Genomic DNA, 23,267 nt, shown 5'->3' on the forward strand with positions numbered 1-23,267 from the left:
CACCCCTTTTTGATCTTCCCCTTTCTTCGTACCTTCAACTCTGTTCTTACACCTCCCATCTCTCTACAACCTTCACTCCCCCCTCCTATGCCTCACATCCCTGCCTCCCATATTTGTAATTCCATCATCTTCTCTCACTGACCTTACACCTCCCATCTCTCCGCAAATTACACTCCCCTCCCCCCCACTCCCCCCCCCCCCCCCCCCCCACCCCCACCACCATGCTTCACAACCCTGTTTCCCCTCTTGGTTATTCCTACCTTTGACCGCACAGTCCTTCACTCCTCCCACAACTTTCATTTGGCTCAACCCCCCCACCCCTCCCCCCCCTCTACCTGGTCCCCTACATTCACCTTTCATTACCCATGGTACCTGGCCTGCACTCTCTCTTCTCCCCATTGCTTTCCCTTGACCTCCCTCCCTGTACAGCCTTTTCTCCTCTCATCTCACCGTATCCATGGCCTTCCCATACCCCCCTCCTCCTCTCGTCATCCATTTCTACTTCTCAATTTTCTCCTCCTATGTATGATCTCTATTCACCTCTGCTCAACATCAGTAAAAATATCACTAACTCCATCCACTCCTTTCTATCACAATCTTCGTACCCCTCAGACCCTTGTATCACATCGCTCTCCCCAGTCCTCCACAGCCCACTGTCCTCCGCCTACTTCACTTCCTCCCCCACCTTCGACCCTCTCACCCCAACACTCTCCCTGGTCCCCCACTTCCCCCTGTCCTCCTTCACCTAGGCTACTCCCTACTTTAACCATTGAGCCACCCTTCACTCCGTGCTCAGCTTTCCTCTCTCGGGATACTACACTTTTTTCTCATCTCTTCCATTTCCCAGCTTGAAGCGTCCATTTCACTCTTATGTGCTAAGAGATCCCCCTCCCCAAATAACCTCCAGAGGAGTTCCTTGCTCCCGTGCCCCAATAAAGCCAACCAGTCTGTCCTCCACAGACCTCACCAACTTACTGGCTAGCTACAAGACTACCAAAGTCAATTCTCCTCCACTCGCCTCTCCTAACAATTCTACTCAATTTACCATTCAGACCATCTCTTCCGTCAGAACTTACCAGCCTCCCCCTCAAGGGGCACCCTCATTCAAGAATCTAATCCCTATCCCCCTTATCAGTCCAGACACGCACATCACCAAAACAATTGCGTCAGAGCTACACTGTATGTTTCTTAACTGCAGATCTGCAACCAAACACAAACTGGAAATCTCCGACACTATCACCCACCACAATCTCGACATGCTCTTCTCACTCAGACCTGATTTAATGACTCCTCTCACTTCATTTGATCTTTTGATACCTACTGACTACTCTATCCTCAAACGACAGAACAGACAAGATCGGGGGAGGTGTTGTGATTATCTTCAGAAAACCCTTCAAATAAAAGCTTTTCCCACCATTCTCTTTCGTACTTTTGAATGCCTTTCCCTAGAACTCAAAGTTCATCATGGCTCACCCTTCAGGTTCCATGCCATCTACCACCCGCCTGGTAACTGCTCTTCCTTCATGGCGGAACTCCTAGACTTCATTAGTGACCAATATTCACAAAGCGACAAGCAGATCTTCCTAGGTGATTTCAATCTCCACTGGGGCTCCGTGGAAGACTCGGCTGCCAACAAGCTTGCAACCTTTCTCTCAGCTAACAATCTTGTCCAACACTGTTAGGAAATTACGCACGCCAAGTGCTCAATTCTGGACCTTGTTATTTCTAAATCAGACCAGCTTACCACTGCTCCCCCCCATCCATGTAGACTGGTCAGACCATTTCCTCAATCCCTTCCGCTTTCATCTCTCGCACATTATAACTCTTCGCCAACCTAAAAGAGCCTCTACTTGGTTCCGCAACACAAAAAAGCATTGATCATGGGACTCTGTGATTCTGCTATGCGTTCACTTCCTAGTCTAGACCCCAATACGGATATCAACGATCTCACTGCCCATTGCATCTCAATCCTTGCAGTCGAAATCGACCTGGTTGCTCCACTCCAAAGGAAAAGTCCCACTCAATCAACTCCTTGGTTCAAAAAAGCTCTCTATGATGAAAGGAAAAACCTTAATCTTGGAGAAACATTGGAGACAATCTCCATCCACCTCCAAGCGCTCTCTTTTACGTTCAGCAAGATCCAAATACCACAAGCACATCTTCCAGGAAAAAACATCACATTTCATATCCCTCCTCGATTCAGCTAAAAACAGACCCAAAAAACAGTTAGACCTCTTCAAAAACCCAAATTGTTCTCCCCAAACCATCAAACCGGAGGATGCTTCAAAGAAAGCAACTGAGTTTGCTATATTCTTTGATCAAAAGGTAAAATCTCTGGTGGAACAGGTAACCAGGAGCGAAAATCCTTAGTCACTTGGCAGAACTTTGCTGCCATCTCGGAAGATGATCTCCTCAAATGCATCCTCGAAACCAAAACCCTCCAACCATTCTTCTGACCCCATACCCAGTGTCCTCGCAATAGATTTCTATACCAACACTCTCTCCTATTGGACAGGGCTAGTTAATCTCTTCCTCAGTCAAGGATCACTCAGTTGTCCTCAAAACAGGACAGGTTACCCCTATTCTAAAAAAAAAAAAACCTCTGTAGATGCAAACAACCTCAATAACTTCTGCCCCATCACCAATCTCCCTTTTCTTTCAAAGATCACAGAAAAATGTGTTGCAAAACAACTTTCGCAACACATTATGGACAATCTCCTTGACCTGTTCCAGTCTGGCTTCGTTCAAAAATTGCAGCACCGAAACAGCCCTGCTGCGAGTGATCGATGATGCGCTGCATATACTCTTTTCGGGGGAATCGTGCCTTCTGGTTCTTCTTGACCTCTTTGCAGCCTTTGACACTGTTAATCACAACACCCTCCTTAACACTCTTCAACAGAGAATGGATGTGGAAGGAACATTACTCAAATGGTTTGCCTCATTCCTCTTGGACAGTTCCCAAATGATCAAGATTGCCAACAGTGTCTCGTCTCCACTGGTGGTTGGTCAAGGCGTCCCTCAAGGTTCTATCCCTGCTCGCACTCTGTTTAATCTCTATCTGGAACCATTAGGGAACCTCCTAAGCAAATCTGGAATCCTCTACCATCTCTATGCGGATGACACCCAAATCTACTTCAAGGTGTCTTCCTCGCATTGTAGTGTAGTTCCTATTTCCCTTATAGGATCTGCGCATTGGAATAACATACATAATAGGCTTGGCATAGGACTGAGGTCTGTATGCCCCTATTATGTATATTAAACTTAATTACGGTGTACCAGCTCGCTCAGAGGCCACTAGAAACTTCTTGAGGACAAGAAGGGAATAGCTTCTGGCAACCACATAACCTAAAACCCTGATCCCTTAGGATCGTGGAAACAATATACCACTTTTCATTCATTCAGTCACTCATCTCAGAGAAGTACATCAAAGAAACAGTCGGGTGTGTTTACAATAAAATGTATTGCACAGTTTGTATTCTATTACTGGTTATATGTGCTGCGACAACTGTTGGACAGTAGCAGAGAATTATGGCCAGCAGTGCAGTTAATAAAAAGGCATTGTATAGTTCTACCATTTTGCAATAGTAATGAACACATACATGAAATAGAGAATGCATTAAGATAAAGCCTATACTCCTATGATGCCTAACTAGATGTACCTAAGTGTACCTAGCATGTGTGTAGGTCTTATAGAGCCAAGAATCCCCCTAGGATTTAGTCTAACCCCATTACCTTAGTGGGACTTCATCCTGATTCTCGAGCTGGATCCTCCAGGGTGGGTGAGGGACTTCTACCAGCTGGAGCTTTGGCATGATGCGAGTTGCAGCATCTCAGATCAGAATGTCTCCGGTCAGAGTGTCGGCATGGAAGTCAAGGTCTCCTGCCTTGCTTGGGCAAAGGGAGGTATATTTATACCAGATATGTGCCTTGGAATGTATTATTGACGTCCTGCATATTTAATGAGTTCTTGGAGAAATCAATAATCCTGTGCTAGGGAAAATCCCAAGAGCTAAGGGTCTGTTTCTAAGAATTCGTTGTGACTTGTTAGTCACTGTTGGACATGGAGATTACGTATTTAGAATGGACCGTCTTCTGCGCCCAGAGCACACATCAGATAAGGTACAGCCTCTGTTGCTCGTTATTGTAAAGGGAGGGCTAATGTAGGTGAAAGGGCCTTAACTGGGTGAAAGGGCCTGCCGGTGTGGCACGAATGATTTGTGCCTCTGAAACGGTGCACCTATGTTAGGGCCTCAATTTAACATATAACCTCATGATCTCTCACTACTCAACTCTACTCTCCACTCTATTCACAACTGGATGTTAGTTCACCAACTCATTCTCAATCCATCCAAAATTGAATTACTCCTTTTATCTAGCTCTCTCCCCGCCTCCTGTTCAATCCTGGATGGATCAGTTAAATTTACTCAACAGTAAACCCGTCTTGTTGACTGCGCTAAATCCTTAGGTGTCATACTTAACAAAAGACTAAACCTAATCTCACACATAAACTCCATTGCCAAGAGCGCACGTTATCAGCTGCACCTTCTTTGGGGGATTCGTCGGTTCTTCCTGGAGAATGACCTAAAATCTTTGGTCCAATTGCTAGTTCTCTCTAGACTGGATTATTGTAATTCTCTTCTGACTGGCCTTCCCAAATCTCACCTCTCCCCCCTCATCCGTCCTCCATTCAGCAGCTCGCTTCATTTCAGGGTGCAAACGAAGTGACCACATCACTCCTATCCTGTCTTCTCTCCGATGGCTTCCCATCTAGCTAGAGCTATTTACAAAATGGCGTGCATCACCCACAAAGCTTTGACTCTTCCTCCCCTCGCTATCTGACGAATAAACTGAAATTGTCTGGAGGCTCAAGACCTTCTCAAAATGCGGGAAAGTTCCTGCTTGAACCCCCCTCCTTCTAAAGGGAAAAATTGATGGCGCAATCGTTCTCAGGTACTGCGGTGAGAATCTGGAACTTTGCTTCCTCCGTGTCTCCGTGCCATCACTTCCATCCAGATCTTCAAAGCGGACCTCACATTTCTTCTATTCCAAAGAACTAATTCCCTCCTTCTCAGACACCGCCAGGAAGTTCTTTTGTCATTGTAAATTTGTCATATATATTTATTTTAGTTTTGTACATTCTGTGCTTGCTGTGTTTGATATTGTGTTTCTTTTGCCTGCGTTGTTTTGATTCTATGACATGCTGTTTTTGTTCCATTTTTGTAACGGTTCTCTCATGTAACGTAACTGGTTCTATTGTACAGTGATCTGACACCTTCGGGTAAAGTCTGCGCTATATAAAAATGCATTAAATAAATAAGAAAGAAAGAGACCCTTAATAATGTAATAGCTATATATGCAGGTTGTATCACTTAGTAAGTACTACACATTCAACAACTATCAAAGTGTAGTGATATTGTGTACAAACATTGTTAAAAGAACCTTTTCATAAGATTTGCTAATACATTTGTGAGTGGTATCCAATAACTGAATGTTTTGACATATATATAAGCATGCATCTTTTAACCTCCACCCCTCGTGAAATCCTCCTAAGGGCAATATTGTCTCTTTATCAGACACCTCCTATAGACACTAGATCAGTCTGGCAATCTTATAGTCCAGTGTACCGTATGGTGTTTGATCTAGGTTTTTGAGTCCTTCAACCCATTGGTCTCAGCGAGGAACTTTTAAAGTAAACTTAAATAGGTTGTTTTTCTCTATTTATTTCTTCCAACTATAAGTTCTGAAGCTCTCTGGTAATCAAGGTGAAGTTTCCCATGTGCCAGGCCTGTTGTCCAAGATTCGTTTGGTTGTATATTCGTACCTTTTGAGTGAGCTTTTTTCTGATGACCTTACTTAGTGACTTTAAAATAGGTTTGCAATATCATCATGTTAAAGGCAATATATTATCCCGGCCCTCCCTTCCGCGTCCCATGCCCCCAGCTTCCAAAGATACTGTGAATATGCCTCAGACCACAGTTAAACTGTAAGACTAGGTAGGACATTGTTCCCCTAGCAATTCATTAGAGGGTTCTATGTGGGATATACTGCCCTCCCCCAGTGTACGCCATTAACTTGGATAAAACTGTGAACTGTGGTTAAATCCAAGTTGTTGCTTTATTAGTCTCACCTGTGTTGCATCTAGCTTGATGTCTAATGTGATCATGTTTAGAGTTTTTCTCCCCTCTAAACTGTGTTCTCACTAAGGCGACAGGGCGTGCTTTAATGGGTTGACCTATCACACTGAATACGTAGGTGACACTTGTAGTCAGAAGGGTGCTGGCTGTGCCCCTACCAGCTCTTGATGCCTAGTTTAAAGAGCTAATATCCACATCTTAAAATAGATGAGCTCTTTAATCTGCTGTTGGCTCCAAGGTGAAAACAGCATAGTATTTTGGGTGAGTTTTTTTTTTTTTGCTTTTCTCTAGCTGTTGCTCATTTTTATTCTTGCACAGGCCTTCATTTAATGTCTTGCAATGTCCAATATTTTTTACTTAGATTGTTGCCATTTTGACATCGGTGGATTAGTTTGCTGCACTGTACATATTTATCATATCTGCATTATTCTCTTGGATAGATTGTTCATAAATGAAAGATAGAAAAAATATTTTTCGCATTTACTAAGTTTGGGAGGTGATTTGGATACAATTTTGAATTAAATTTTGGATTAAACTCTTCTCTCATAAAACTATGAATGCTACATGATATTCCCACATCAAATAGTAAGACTTATTTTTTTAATTATAGTAAATGGAAAAACTGAGCAAGCACTGGAGGCAACTCAACTTTGCCTAAAGCTCCTGGATCCTTCAACCCGAGAGGAGTTCAGAAGACTGCTATATTTCATCGCTGTTGCAGCCGATCCATCTGAATTTAAACTGCAGAAAGAGGTAAGTGATTCATATTATTTTAAGCATAGTCAGATAGTTTAGCTAAAGGTAATTTGTACCTTATAGCATCACCCAACATTGGCAACAAAATGCAAGCAATTACAAATACGTTTTGTTTCGTTATAAATATTCTATTGAAATATTCTATTGAAGGAACGTTCTAAAGGGATCATAGGTTAGGCGGAGATTTGAGTGGCTGCAGCTTTTTTGTGCTTATACTTGGGATAGAAGGTCAGTGCCTGTAGGAAGCTGGCTCTTTACACACTATACCTCTTTTTGGTATATTATATAGTCTAGGTATCCTTCACAAGTGAACAGGGCTTGCTTTAACAATCCCAATGTGCTTCTCTTTTTAGGTCTCGGCCTGGCGAAAAGCAGCGCATGCCTTTTGGAATCGATATGATTCCAGAGTGCATGCGGGCAGACAAACAATACAAAAGATGTGCACACGTGTATTGGCCCCTTTACTGGCGGCGTGATACTCTGTGGGCTTTATTCTCTCGCCGCCAGTAAAGGCAGTCCCCACGTGCACATTTTCAGTCTGCCCTGTAAACAGCCGTTCAAGTCCCATGACGGACCGCAAAAGGCAGCCACGTGTTTATTTTTGCATCACACGTTTATTTTTGTATCGCGCGTTCACTTAATGTGAAAGCGTAATGCAATTATAAACAAGTGGCTGACTTTGAGAGCTTGTTTGCATGTGGGAGGTAGGTGCCGGGTTCGTTTTGTGAGTGTTAAATAGAAGAAGGCGCTTGGCAGCCAGAGAGGCAGGTGGAGCGGCGAAAGGGGTGGGAGGTAAGTCACAGCTTTCACTCTCCTTCTGTAGCCTCTTGATACTGTCTGGGCTGAGAGCAAGGTTTTATGTACTCAATGCCACCTGTGCCACACTCAACCCCAAGATTTATGAGGCAGCTTGTACTGGCACAACCTTGGCTCTGGGGTAAAACGCGGGAGGCCTCTTGGGCGACTTTTTTTTAAACCCAGGTGTGGTGCTTTCTGGTAGTTGTAGTTTCACTTCAAACAAATTACAGTGGGTTCTGAAAGGGATAAACCCAGAATTCGGGTAAGGTTGCCACCTGTATCCACAGTGTCTGGGCACCATGTTTCCAGGACTCAGATTTTGAGGTCACTGCATTCCGGGAAATGTAGTCTTGTTTGACATCAGTTCAACTAGTCCACCGGTTACCTATGAGTTGCAACGGTAAAGTTCACTAGCGGAAACGTGTGTTGACAACAGAGAGGAAGGTGGCAACCCTCCGACATTCTGCCTTAGAAATATATGGCTGGACCATTGGAATTATGTGGCAATGGAGGCCCAAATGATGTGGCGGGGTTGACTGACCTATGCAGAAATAAGAGGTAAATTATGCGGTGGGATGCAGTGCATTGTGTGGCAGTATAATTTCACTATTGTCATTAAACAGATTAAAGCTGTCCGAGCGAAGGTTTCACTTCATCAATGTTTCTACTAGAAAAGGTTTACTAACTGGGGCAACTCTTTTCAGATGGGTTCAGAATCTGTAAAGGGGGTTAATTTGTTTCTTTCTATCCACGCCAGCGCTTTTGGCTTCTACCTTCCGACAAAAATGTCCCCCTAGTTGACAGCAGTTAACACCTTAATATACAGGGAAAGGCTGCTAAAAAGCGCGTAAGTTAGCTTTTTTTGCACAGGGCATTAGTGCATGTGTGGTGTTAGTTTGTGTTATTTTTATATATGTTTTTAGTTCAGTTTCAGCTAGAAACGTTTTATTAAATCTGCAAATGACGTAATAGCAGATTTTCTTAAATCCGTAATTATGCTGAAAACGCTGCGACTGCAAGATTGCATAGTCCAGTGACCCTTGTTACAGATAAACCTAAGCATGAGTGGCAAGTACACCCACCCTGCACCCAGAGGTGTCCCGCTGTGGCAAGCACAGACCACCCTGCACCCAGAGGTGTCCTGATGTATGAAGCACACACACCACCCTGCACCCAGGGGGTGTCCCTTTGTATGAAGCACACACCACCCTGCACCCAGAGGTGTCCTATTGTATGAAGTACACACACCACCCTTTCACCCAGCGGTATCCCGCTGTGGCAAGCACACACCACCCTCCACCAAGAGGTGTTCTGCTGTATGCAGCACACACACCACCCTGCACCAAGAGGTGTTCCGCTGTATGCAACACACCACCCTGCACCCAGAGGCGTTCCGCTGTATGCAACACACACACCCCACCCCTGCACCCAGAGGTATCCCGCTGTGGCAAGCACACCACCCTGCACCAAGAGTTGTTCCACTGTATGCAGTGCACACACCCCACCCTTGCACCTAGAGGTGTTCCACTGTATGCAGCACACACCACCCTTGCACCCAGAGATATCCTGCTGTCACACAGTATGTAGGAATTGTTCCTAACTTGTATTTTTTCCACCTGTACTTTCGACTACTTACAATTGCAGACTTTTAATGGCTAGTGTTGTCTGATCATGCCATCTGTGCTATCTTTAATAAATCATGGTTATTTGGCTATTATATGTGTTGGTGGAATTACTTGCTCTGGACAGGGGAGACCTTGAGGTCTGTACATGCATTTTATTTCTCTCTTCCTCGGTCTGACATTTTGTCGCCCCACCTGAGCTGTGATTGGTTAACTCGGACGACTAAATGTTTTGCCTGTAGATTCGAACTAAATGTTTTGCCTGTAGATTCGAGGTATTTCCGTCTTGTAATCTTTTGTTGATAATTTGGAATAAAAGTCCTAGAATGTAAAGACAAGAGAAACAACTCGCACCTCCCATGAAACAAACTCAAGCTTCGTGTACCGTAGGAGGTATTTATTTTTACAAAGGGAAGTTTTGCAACCTGGAGATTGCAGGGCCGGACTGGGGAACCGAAGCAGTCCTGGGGGAAAATGCTAAATCCAACCAGGCTCACTTAGTCTCCTCACTCAATCTCTTTCCATCCATTTTTTTCTCTCCTTCTTTCTCCCTCTGTGGTCGGGTTCTCTCCCCTCTCAGGAGCTTCCAAGGTCTCCGGACCACTGGGGAAGTGCCTGGTGGATTAAAAGCCCCTCCGGCCCTGGCTGATTGCTTCACTGCACCACGTGCTACGAGGGCTTCCATCTTCCAAAGGTTCTGCAGCGCTTGTGGGTTGTCGCTTGTCCCGGAGGGTGGTTTGCTTTTTTCCCTTTGCATTCTGGGACTCTTAGTGCTCTGTTTTTATATTGATGAAAAGCAATGAGTGAGTGTCACAACATTGAGTAATGCAACTGGAGAGTGTGGGGTGCTCCTCCCTGACAAGGGATCGACTCGAGACCTCAGTGTATGTGAGGGGGGTGGAGTGCACCCTCGTACATATTAACGGACAGTGGTCCGTCTGGTATCCTCACCTGTTGAAAAGTACCTGTACAGGAGACCCCTACAAGCATCGAAGGCCTTGCGAGAAGCCCGGGATATAGTATGGGAGGCCTTCATGGGGGACCCTTGCCACGGTATGCCTTAGCCAGTCATGACTCTTTGGTCAACAGCTTGTTGCAATCTGGGACTTGTAGGTTGTCATTTAATATTGAATATTATTGGAGTCTATTTTTGCAAAGTGTTAACGTAAAAACCAAGGTTAGGTGAAGGTGTGACAAACCGCATGGGTCACTTGTTAGGCCCAACTGAAATATAGCAGCTGGTGTTCACCCTGCATGCCCCACCACCAACGTGCTGGCACTAGTATAGCACCACTGCTAAGAAGTGCTGTGTATGTATATGTATATATGTATATATGTATATGTGTATATGTATGTGTGTATATATATATATGTGTGACCATGCTGCATGCTTGTAAAGGACCCCCTCTTAGTGCTTTGTATATTGAAATGCCCACCTTCAAATTACGGCAGAACCACCCACCCCTCCTAGGAGTGGCCGCACTGAGACCCGGGCAGCAGCTGACCTCTGACCTCTCCGCCCTTCAGTGATTGCTTATAGAGGCGGCGGCTGTATCCTAGACTTGTGCTATCTGAATCCAGTCTTGTCTTGTAAGTAACAACTTCACCTTACCTGTGCGGTTATAGCTCATAGACTGCCAATAGAAGGTCCTCCTAGCGCTGGCTACCTGGAGGGCCTTTCCAAACAGATCCGAGGGTTCTGGGCTTTCCTGTGATGTGTTTTAGGATTTGTCTGTGTACTTGTCCTGCTGTAGTTATGGCGAGGACATGGCTGGATCTCAGGTGTGGGGGTGTTGATGGTTGGGTGGTGGTGGTTGGGGAGTTTACCATTTCTCGCAGGCCTGCCCCTTAACTCAGCAACATCCTTCGCAGTTAGAGGTGGTGTGAGGCTGTATTGCTGATTGTGGCGTGTTTCAGCTGTTTTGAACAGGTTTTGTCATCTTTGTATCTAGGCCTTTGTGTCTGTGCAGTGCATGTGTGTTTATTGTGGCTTGGTTTTTGCACAATGGCACACTGGGCTGCTGGAACTGCTGGTGAATTCACGTTGTGGTGCCAGTGTGTGCACGCTCCGGTGTGCTTTTGTCTCGTCTGTTCCCAGGCCCGGCTTAGGGCAGTGCGACTGGTGCGGCCGCACTGGGTACTGACCTGTGGAGGGGGTGCTGACCTCAGGGGGGTGCTGTGTTTAGCAAGAACGTATGACCTGAGGGATGAGGGGCACTTTTGCTCGGTGGTAATGAGAATCCAAGGAGGTGGTCATGGGGCAGGAGGACGCCAAAAATGAGTTTCGGACTGGGCGCCACCAGCGCTAGTGCCAGCCCTGTCTGTTCCCGTGGCTGGGGAGTGTGTGCGCGCGCGCTCGGGTGTTTTTGTTTGGTGTGTTCCTGAGTCAACATGAATTCCCACTCTACCACACTCCAATAGTGCCCCTCATCTCTCTTCTCTGACATAAATTTCATATATTATAGCATTACTCATAGACACTGGTGGTTGAGGGGGGCCTGCACCAAGAGGATGCAGGCGGGTAATGGAAGTCCAGTCTGGGCAAACTCAAGGTGGGGTTCGAATCTGGAGGGTCTCGGGACCATGTTGGCACTGTTGGCTCACTTTGACTCCAGTTGGAATTCACAGGTGCAGTGGTGCTTTCCTGTGTCAGGTTTTCGGCGGTCTGGAGAACTCTCAGATCTTCTTTTATGCATGCAGGAAAGTAGCCCGCTACTCCACTGGAGATGCTGGTTGCTCTTTATAGTGCTGGCCTCCCAGGCTTTTGGAGGTAGAGAAGCTGCAGGACGAGTCTACTTTGGTGCAATTTCCAGGGATAGTGGGCAGGCCGGCAGGGTTGGCACCAAGTCAGTCGCAGCTCCTCCGTTCTTGCTCTTCGCGGCTCTTTGATCTTCTTAGGTCAACACAATCTGCTTTCCTGGTGTCAGGGGCTTCCCTAAATACTAGATTTTGGGGCGTTCAGGGAAGTGAAGGGTGTTAATAGGCTACTTAAAGTACCCTTGGGGTCACTACACCCCCTATAGGACCACTTCCTCTGAAAGTGGTCCTATAGGGGGTGTGTGCATAACCCTGTCCTAGAGCTCCTAATTGCGCCATCACTGAGATGGTGGAATTTTCCTAAAGGTGGGCCACATCAGGCAGCTCACCTTAGGGTTGTGACTGGCTTGGTAGTGCATCACGCCTCCCTGCATACCTAATTTCCCACCTATCCTGGTGCCAAATGGGGCTTGGCATTTCCCCATGTTTTGGGAAGCTGTGGACGCATATCAAAAGCAGCAGAGGCTTTCAAGCCTCCTGCCTTAAGATGCTGATTATTTAGCCATCCTACTTGGCGGAGGTGAGAACCTCTGGCCATAGCAGGCATGTTTCTGCCCACGGAGAGCGTAGGCTCTCACCTGCTGGAGGTCAGAAACCTGTCTGTGGTGGCAGGCTGGTAGACACCAGTCAGCCAGCAACTAGAGGCTGGTAGGTTTTCAGAGACCACCCCTAAGGTGCCCTTTGGGTGCATGTATTAATAAATCCACCACTGGAATCTGTGATACCAAACACCATAGATTTCAGTAAAAACATCATGTAGCTGGGTTGTGATATCCATGAATTGACTTGGACATCACAGGGACATATCTGCTCATGTAGCTATGCCCTCTCATGGAGTATAGTGCACCCCGTCTTAAGCTGTAAAGCCTGCTGTAAGGGTGGCTTACCTATACTGCATGCAGTGTCTGCAGGCATGGCACACAGGGATGTGTGCCATGTCATGTTTTCACTTTTATCTGCAACAGGACATGCAGCCTTTAATGGCAGTTTGCATGTTCATACTGAGGAGTCTTACGGTGGCACAATACAAGCTGCAGCCCTTTGGGTGCCCTTATTAGCCTTCTTGCCTTAGGGTGCCACTTACTAGGGACTAAAAGGTTTTGCTAAAGGTATTGCCATTTAAGGGAACAATTGTACAGTTTACGGAAAGAGACCTGGCACAGGGGACCTGGATAGCAGGAACCCAGTGCACTTATGTCAAAATTGCATCCGATACCAGGCAAAAAGTGGGAGTGAGCATGTCAAAGGAGCACTTTTCTTCAATGCCATGTGAAGTGGGGCAGCTGCCCTACACACGATCACCACCTCATTGAGGTTGTGTCAATGTGTATTTCATGCCCACTGGGTTGTAAAGTAGGCATGGCAGGCCAATACGTTTTGAAAAATCATCTAGATAACTACATGTGAAAGTAGTTAATCACACAATGTCAATTTGTCTCTCCAAAGAAGGAATATGGACAATGTCTTATACAGGTTTTTTTGGCCTTTGCAAACAATAGGCTAAAAATATATTTTTCTGCCCTACACAATGATGTTATCAGTATTTGAAGTGCATTGTACTCCCGGAGATATGTTCTGCCACCAGAACGCCAGTTTAAAGGTTTTTTGTATGTACACGTCCACTCCTGGAATTGGAAAAAAAAATTACTCCGGGAAGCCAGAAATTGGAAGTTCTACAGTCAACTTAAATATATATTTTAAAAATATCTGCTGCAAACAAATTGGTCGCAAAGAGGCTGCATTTTTAAAATATCTTACGAGGTTAAAACACTTGCTGCAGGGATCATTGTGTGCCCAGAAATTTGGGACAAAGTAGTGGGCTACTGCATTTTGACACCGATCAATTTGTTACATTCTGTTCATAGGTTGCAGTCCTCCTAATATAGTACAGTGATCCATTTACTGGCATCAGAAGCTGCATGCAAACTAAGGTCCTGATTTAGATCTTGGCGGACAGGTTACGCCGACACAATGGTAACTGATATCCCATCGAATATAATGATATTTATATTATGGCAGACGTGATCTCAATCACCGTAGCGAAGGAGAAACCTTCCACCAAGATCTAAATCGGGCCCAAAGTCATGGATTTAGATCCTTATTGTTTTTTTCTCAATCTATTATTCTTCTATGATGGCAAAGAAGGGTTCATTAGGGAGGTAATAAAAGTCTTAGTACAGATACCACAATCGTAGCGGATGGTTTTCTAGCCTTACTTTGTATTCCTCCCAACCGTTCACTCTTAACATATAATAACTACAAATTTGGATGGTTTGTGATTATTGCACCTTATAAGTTATATCTTTCATTGTGTTATGTAACATTTCCTGTACATTGAATTACACATGTATGATTTACTGTGCCTCTGCGTGTGAAGTAAAGTGCTCCGAGACCCTACACTGGGATGAATAGACCTATAATATAATTAAATAAAAGTACAAGTAGATGGCATTTACATCAATATGGCATTTACTTCAATATTTGTGTAATTAATCATGCATTCTTACAATGGACGAATATTTCTTACATAAGGAGTTGAATAAAGTTCAGAACTTGCCTCCAAATCAGTGTCTCTTTAGTACTTGTGAAATGATCACATGCTGTGCATCTTTCTTTCCTTCCTTTGCTTTGGCATCTAAGTGTTGGGCACCAGATAGCTCCCATCTAGTATTATCTTCACACAAGGAGGGCTGATAGCTCTTTAAATCAGGCCTTTGTTTTGGGCCCAACTGGAAGTGTAAATAAGAAGCCTCCCTTGCTGCCTGCACATTCCTTCTCCAAACATAATGGCGCTGCTGAAATATGTTACAAAACGAAACCAAAACCAGTTCAGCTTGATTTCTTTTACTTGAACTAGACAATTTGTTGGGTTTTTTTGCCGTCGTTCTGCTGCATAGTGGATTCTTCAGTCTGTCTGAGCGCTCTTCAAATGCTGTGAAAAATTCAGCCCTCTGATAATTTCCTCATTTACTGTGATATCGGTGGAGGTAAATTCTCCACAAAGGTTGTTTATGTATGCTAGTGTAAGCTACATTGTTTATCACCTGCCAAAAGGATGTCCACCTTGTCATGGATGCAGACATCCGCATTTCAGGCTAGTTGCTGTTGGCTACAGCCAGCAATGCATTCTACATAATTTTTGTTCCATCTAAATGATGCACAAGGTGGCCAGAAAGTTCAAGAACGTTTCAAGCCGCCTGGATGGTTGAGAAGATTCTTGAGTCAAGCTCCATTGAGTGTAATGGGAAGCTTAACGTAGTAAGCAAAGTTTTTTTTGTCTCCTGTTTAAAAAAAAAAAAAAATTGTAAAGCAGATGGCTCTTGTCCTATTTCTTAAATGCAATGGCTGTCCTAATAATTCCTAGCGAGCTGAGGAGTACACAGCTGACCAACACTAGGAATTTGGGTGAGTGGGAAATGTACTAAACAGAATGCTACATGTGTACAATGCTGGTTGTTTGCGAGTTTGGATCTCAATAGTTTAAGCGGTTTCTGGTTCTACAGGTAATTGGTGGCATTTCACATTTTAGTAATTCGAGAGAGATCCTTAGATTGCAGTATTCAAGTCCCACAAAGCTGATTTCCCATTAAGTTGCTTGCGGTACTGTCAGGTGATTGATTCTTGTGGTCAGTTAATTAGCTGTGTTGACTTCCATTTCCCTGCCATCCAAGAGTTCATTACAACAATCCAAGTGATTTGCAGGCTGGTGGAATTAGTGCCAGGTTTTTAGTTTCATTTTAACTGTGAATAGGTATAACTAGCTGTTGTGATTCAGAGTTCTTTATTTTGGATCCACCTTTTGGATAGTGTTTGTGAGGGGGGAGAGCTCAAAATGTTTTTCAGTTAATGTTTTAAACATTCTTTTTAATCAGGTTGAAAATCGAATGATTGTGAAGAGGATGTTCTCGGTGGCAATTGTCAACAGTAAAAGTTTGTCAAAGGGTAAAACGGATCTTCTGATTCTATTTCTACTGGATCATCATAAAGATGTGTTCAAGGTAATTTAAAAACTCTCACAATTTTTGGCTAGCTTTGGCATACTTCTCAACCATCAATTGTGGCTATTTTAATCCTTATTTTCTTTTGCAATTGAAGATCTCTGGATCCTTACATAAAATGGTTAGTGAAAAACTGGCGATGATTCAGCGTGGAGGAGATCCTGACCAAGACACAGGTAACTGCACTCCTAAAAACGTCTGAAACCTAGCCCCTTTTCTTGCCAGCAAGAAAGTGACTTAGACAGAATGGCATCTTGTTTACCAATCTGGCTCCTGTACTTTAGTAAGTCTAGCATGATCCAACAAATTTTACTATCCGTCCCTTCTTCTATCATCCACATGCTCTTTCCCCATTCATTTATGTTTACCAACTAATTCACTCTTCACCTTCTTATGCATCCACCTCCTTTCTCATCCACCCATCTAACACTTTATTCATCTACCTACCCACTCATCCACCAAACACCTATTCACAAATTCGCCTACATATATACATCCATTCACCTAACAATGCATCCTCTTCCTCTCTTCTATACTAATCCATTTACAATCATCGAGAATTGACTGCCTAGTTGACCTGTGCAAGGCTATTCACTCATCCACCAACCACATTTACTCTTACCTATCCACCAGTTTACCTAGACATATACCTTCCTATCCACCTACCCATCCACAGTTCACCTAGGTATACATCCATGCACCTTCCCATCACATCCATCAGCCCATTGAACTACTGTCATCCATCCAGCCATACTCCCCTTCACCTTTTAAACATCCATTCACGCACTCCTATAACTATTCAGACATTCGCCCTGCATCCACCTATTAATTTACCTATGAATTCATGCACCCACCTACTAAAACAGGCATCCTAATTTATTCACCTTTCGCTCACCTCTCAATTGTTCAACTGCCTACTCAACCATCCATCCACCTACTCATATAGTTATCGTACTTTAATGTTTGTTTCCCCACTTGCCCACAACAATCATTTATACACATACCTAATCATCCAATAATCTACTCGTACACCTACGCACAGACCTTCCCATTAATCAGTCAACTAAAGGTTTCACCACCCTTTTTGTCTCACCTACCCACTTATCTATCTAGAACCCGATCTATTAATCCTCTGGCCCACCCCTCATACCCTCACTGACTCATTACCTAGTCATGACTCATACACACGCCCATGTACCTACGTATCCAGGCACATTCCTATTCACTCCAACCACCCTATCAACGAATATCTTTTTCTTTAAACGTTCATGCTGGAGTTTAGGAAGACTTTGTAAAAATACATGGCTTGTGACCCCTTTCAATATATTTGTGATCTGAAAAGCTACTTCTGGGTAACAATCTTTCATCCTTTTCTTTTTTCACATAAGCAATTACTGTTGGTATGTTTTGAGAGATAATCCTGTTTCAAACTACCATAGGACCTTTGTGGCTAGGTTTATTTTGCAAACAGTTTAATTCCAGATTAGTAATTGGGTCAAGGTAAACCCAGGAAAACTGCCGAAACGTGATTCTGCAGCTGTGGCTTTTTTCATCAATCTGAATTTACCTCAGCAGCGAGGTAGTCCATCATATGCTTCATAATAATTTTTAGGTCCAGCCTGGGCAGCGCATGCACTGCTCTGCGAGGCAGGTTGGGACTTAAAGCTCCGGCCACACTCCACCCATATTTTTCATTGGCTTTTGTCATTCTCTACTGTAAACTCTCCCGCCTTAGTAACCCCCATAGCGACAGCACCTGTTACGTGTGTTACTCGGTAGGCTTTAATTACAGCCTCGGAGCACTATTTTCTCAGATAGCTTTGTCCTGCCTGCTTTTACAAGCAGAACACAACTCTCCTAACGCTTTTTTGTTTTTATAGCACGAACGCATTTGCAATGCAATAGGTGGTGCATTTGAGAGAATTTAAGCTATTCACATTGTAAATGACTATACCTTTTATTTAACTGTTTTAAAATCAACACAGAAATAAAAGGAATTGTCATTTACATTGCCAGTAGCTCAAACTCTTGTAAATGTGAGACCTATTGCATTGCAAATGCTTGTTTACTGTTGTAACCTCCCATCAGGACTGCCCCAGTTACATTTGCTCCTACTCTTTATGTTAATTTACAATACTTGGCGACGAATCCGTTTTTTAGGTTTTTTTTTTGGCCTGCCTCCGCTTGTGTGTTTTGTTTACTTCCTGCAGGCTGAAAGGTTCCCGGCAGATTAATTTGCCATGCTTGTTAGGTCTCGCCTCTTCTATCCCGCAGGGATAAATACGTGAGATTATAGTAAGTGGAAAAGAAAAGTCTACCTAGCTGCGGATCGTGTACAGTTCATGTGAGCCATGCGCGTGCACGTCATCGCCAGCAACATCACACACCACCATTTGTCTGTGCCTCGGCATCAGACTTCAAAGGCTGCGGCTGCCCCGCCCCGCATCAGACTTGAAAGGAATGCACTCCCCCGCCCCTACCACAGCAATGCCAAGCTTTTTTTTTCTCTACATGGCTCGTTACTTATTTACTGTCTTTCTCTGGCTCACATTTTACTTTCTTCTCTGACTTTTTTCGTCGGATCGTGCATTTCTTTCCCCACTCTTTCGTCTGCTAGTACTTTTTTTTTTTTGCCCACTGTTGTAGGCTCGAGCTTTTTTCCCCCCACTCTTTCGTCGGCTCGAGTATCCCCTCCCCACTCTTTCGTCGGCTGGTGCTCCCCCCCACTCTTTCTCAGTGCAACTGTTTCCGCCTCGCGCTGCCGCACGCTGCCTCACGCCTCGCGCTGCCTCACGCCTCGCGCTGCCGCACGCCTCGCGCTGCCGCACGCCTCGCACTGCCGCACGCCTCGCACTGCCGCACGCCTCGCACTGCCGCAGGCTGCACACTGCTGCACGCCTCAGTGCTGCATTACTCACTGCTGCACGCCACGCACTGCTGCACGCCACGCACTGCTGCACGCCACGCACTGCTGCACGCCACGCACTGCTGCACGCCACGCACTGCTGCACGCCACGCACTGCTGCACGCCACGCACTGCTGCACGCCACGCTGCATTACTCACACTGCTGCTTGCTGCACACTGCTGCAGGCTGCGCGCCTCGCACTGCCACGCGCCTCTGCAGGCCGCACACTGCCGCACGCCTCGCGCTGCTGCTGCAGGCCGCACACTGCTGCACGCCACTCACTGCTGCACGCCACTCACTGCTGCACGCCACTCACTGCTGCACGCCACTCACTGCTGCACGCCACTCACTGCTGCACGCCACTCACTGCTGCACGCCACTCACTGCTGCACGCCTCGCTGCATTACTCGCACTGCAGCACGCCTCGCACTGCAGCACGCCTCGCACTGCAGCACGCCTCGCACTGCAGCACGCCTCGCACTGCAGCACGCCTCGCACTGCAGCACGCCTCGCACTGCAGCACGCCTCGCACTGCAGCACGCCTCGCACTGCAGCACGCCTCGCACTGCAGCACGCCTCGCACTGCAGCACGCCTCGCACTGCAGCACGCCTCGCACTGCAGCACGCCTCACGCTGCTGCTGCACGCCTCAGTGCTGCACACTGCATGCTGCTGCACGCCGCACTGCATTACTCACTGCTGCTTACTGCAGCACGCCTGGCTGCAATACTCACTGCTGCTTACTGCAGCACGCCTGGCTGCATTACTCACTGCTGCTTACTGCAGCACGCCTGGCTGCATTACTCACTGCTGCTTACTGCAGCACGCCTGGCTGCATTACTCACTGCTGCTTACTGCAGCACGCCTTGCTGCATTACTCACTGCTGCATGCCACTCACTGCTGCTCGCCACTCACTGCTGCTCGCCACTCACTGCTGCACGCCACTCACTGCTGCACGCCTCGCTGCATTACTCACACTGCAGCACGCCTCGCACTGCAGCACGCCTCGCGCTGCTGCTGCAGGCCGCACACTGCTGCACGCCTCAGTGCTGCACACTGCTGCACGCCTCAGTGCTGCATGCTGCTGCACGCCACACACTGCCGCACGCCTCGCTGCATTACTCACTGCTGCTTACTGTAGCACGCCTGGCTGCATTACTCACTGCTGCTTACTGCAGCACGCCTGGCTGCATTACTCACTGCTGCTTACTGCAGCACGCCTGGCTGCATTACGCCTGGCTGCATTACTCACTGCTGCTTACTGCAGCACGCCTGGCTGCATTACTCACTGCTGCTTACTGCAGCACGCCTCGCTGCATTACTCACTGCTGCTTACTGCAGCACGCCTCGCTGCATTACTCACTGCTGCCCGCCTCACTGCTGCCCGCCTCACTGCTGCCCGCCTCACTGCTGCCCGCCTCACTGCTGCCCGCCTCACTGCTGCCCGCCTCACTGCTGCCCGCCTCACTGCTGCCCGCCTCACTGCCGCCCGCCTCACTGCCGCCCGCCTCACTGCCGCCCGCCTCACTGCCGCCCGCCTCACTGCCGCCCGCCTCACTGCCGCCCGCCTCACTGCCGCACGCCTCTCACTGCCGCACGCCCCATACTGCTGCACTGGAAAAAAAGGGGGATAAACAAGTGCACACCTATTTTTACAGTTTTTCAATTTCACTAGATTAAAGTTTCGGCAATTATTGCGTGCAGCCCGGTAACGCGGTCTGCCCTGATTCCGTGTGCTGAAATACACAACGAAGTTGAAGCGAGGTTACACTCCAAAACCATGTTACTTCACAATACTATGCATTCATCCATGTTAAAAAAAATGTATTCTAAGTAGTCCAAAGTTCATCCATTTCTGATCTGTTACATGTGAGGCGCTCATGTAAAAACAGTTTCTTATCCAGCAGATTCGCCAATCCAGGCTTTTTTCTGTTGCATGAGTCATACATAATTGATCCTTGGTGGTTAATCTTTTTCAGTGATTGATCATATTTTTCCCAATGCATTTCGAGCTATTTATAAGCCCTTCAGGGGATCACTACTAGTTGTAAAAAAAAAACACACACCCATCAGATTTAGTTTTCGAACTGACCTACGTGAAGAATATTATATAGTGCATCGTGAACTTACAAAATAATTTAGCTGTGAGCTTCATAATGAACGTTTTCCCTCTATGCACGAAATGTGCTACAGCAAAAATACACAAGGAAGCCTTTCTCCAAACATTAACTTGCCCTCGTTTTTATTCCGTTCTAGTTTAACACAGCCCGTCCCAGTTTCCAAGCAGCGTGGATTTTAACAATGCTGCCATGAGTCCGATATCCATAAAATCAACCACGTTCCCCGTTCTTCGTACCTTTCTCTTCCATTCTTGTAAACACCTTCTCAATCTATCCATTCCTACAAACAAGCAAACCGCTCACTGATGTTATCCTCCTTCACTGATATGACGTGACCAAGTCCCCTTAATCCAACCAATACCTACGGTCCTGCAACAATGCCTTCCCCTCGTTACTACAAATCCCATAAGGATGCGTGTAAAAACTACTCCTTTTTACCGTTGATGCAAAATATCCTGCTACATGCTGCTTCAGGTATTTCATGAGTGCCCCACCCACCCTTAGATGTTATGCTCATACATTAACTATAAAATTTCACATATCAATTTTTCGTCAAGCAATTATATAAACTTATTGCACCCATTCCCACATGTGTTGAATTACATACAAAATTTACATGTACAGTGCAAACCGAATCGGACCATCATGTTAATTTTCAATGTGATTGCCCATTCTAGAAGATAGATGGTATTGCTTCACATGTAACTTAATTACAGTTTCATCACCAGTTTTCCGCGGGTGCAGCTTGTTAAAAGGGCAGATATATTTCAATGAAAAAGGGAGGATAAACAAGTGCACACCTATTTAGTTTTTCAATTTCATTGCACGCCACACACCACCACGTCACTCGGGGGCACCACCACGTCACTCGGGGGCACCACCACGTCACTCGGGGGCACCACCACGTCACTCGGGGGCACCACCACGTCACTCGGGGGCACCACCACGTCACTCGGGGGCACCACCACGTCACTCGGGGGCCACCACCACGTCACTCGGGGGCCACCACCACGTCGCTCGGGGGGGACACCACCACGTCGCTCGGGGGGGCCACCACCACGTCGCTCGGGGGGGCCACCACCACGTCGCTCGGGGGGGCCACCACCACGTCGCTCGGGGGGGCCACCACCACGTCGCTCGGGGGGGCCACCACCACGTCGCTCGGGGGGGACACCACCACGTCGCTCGGGGGGGACACCACCACGTCGCTCGGGGGGGACACCACCACGTCGCTCGGGGGGGACACCACCACGTCGCTCGGGGGGGACACCACCACGTCGCTCGGGGGGGACACCACCACGTCGCTCGGGGGGGACACCACCACGTCGCTCGGGGGGGACACCACCACGTCGCTCGGGGGGGACACCACCACGTCGCTCGGGGGGGACACCACCACGTCGCTCGGGGGGACACCACCAAGTCGCTCGGGGGGACACCACCAAGTCGCTCGGGGGGGACACCACCACGTCGCTCGGGGGGGACACCACCACGTCGCTCGGGGGGGACACCACCACGTCGCTCGGGGGGGACACCACCACGTCGCTCGGGGGGGGGACACCACCACGTCGCTCGGGGGGGGGACACCACCACATCGCTCGGGGGGGGGGGACACCACCACATCGCTCGGGGGGGGGGGGACACCACCACATCGCTCGGGGGGGGACACCACCACATCGCTCGGGGGGGGGACACCACCACATCGCTCGGGGGGGGGGGACACCACCACGTCGCTCGGGGGGACACCACCACGTCGCTCGGGGGGACACCACCACGTCGCTCGGGGGGACACCACCACATCGCTCTGGGGACACCACCACATCGCTGTCCTTGCTTCCTACCAAAAGCATTGCCATAGCCAATAGGACTCGCATTAGGAAAGTGTAAGCTATTGGCTTTGTGAATAACAATGCTATTAATTTATATATTTTCAAAGCCAACACATTTAAAAAAAATTGGCATTTACAATATCAATAGCTCACACTTTCCTAATGCGAGACCTATTGCATTGCAAATGCTTGTTTTTTTATTTTAGCCATGTTCGATAGCAGTGGTGGCTGCTGCTGGAAAGCATGGCTAAAAGTTAGTTTAAAAAAGCGCTGTGATGCAGACAGGACTG

The 23,267-nt window shown here is 46.9% G+C and overlaps 1 protein-coding gene and 1 long non-coding RNA gene across 2 annotated transcripts in view; one reads left to right on the forward strand and one right to left on the reverse strand.

Annotated features, from left to right (window-relative positions):
• The window catches only part of LOC147730957 (uncharacterized), a 334,638-nt gene extending 330,772 nt beyond the window's left edge, over window positions 1-3,866 (reverse strand). Inside the window, exon 1 of the long non-coding RNA XR_015308408.1 lies at window positions 3,733-3,866. This is a non-coding gene — a long non-coding RNA (uncharacterized LOC147730957). The remainder of the gene's footprint in view (window positions 1-3,732) is intronic.
• DEPDC7 (DEP domain containing 7) overlaps window positions 1-23,267 on the forward strand; it is a 346,534-nt gene that overhangs the window by 317,689 nt on the left and 5,578 nt on the right. The window contains exons 6-8 of the mRNA XM_086955861.1: window positions 6,745-6,887; window positions 16,000-16,125; window positions 16,223-16,301. Coding sequence (XP_086811987.1) covers window positions 6,745-6,887; window positions 16,000-16,125; window positions 16,223-16,301 — 348 coding nt within the window. The remainder of the gene's footprint in view (window positions 1-6,744; window positions 6,888-15,999; window positions 16,126-16,222; window positions 16,302-23,267) is intronic.

This window comes from Lissotriton vulgaris, chromosome 2_1, assembly GCF_964263255.1.
Source record: "Lissotriton vulgaris chromosome 2_1, aLisVul1.2, whole genome shotgun sequence".
Classification (NCBI taxonomy): Eukaryota; Metazoa; Chordata; class Amphibia; order Caudata; family Salamandridae; genus Lissotriton; species Lissotriton vulgaris.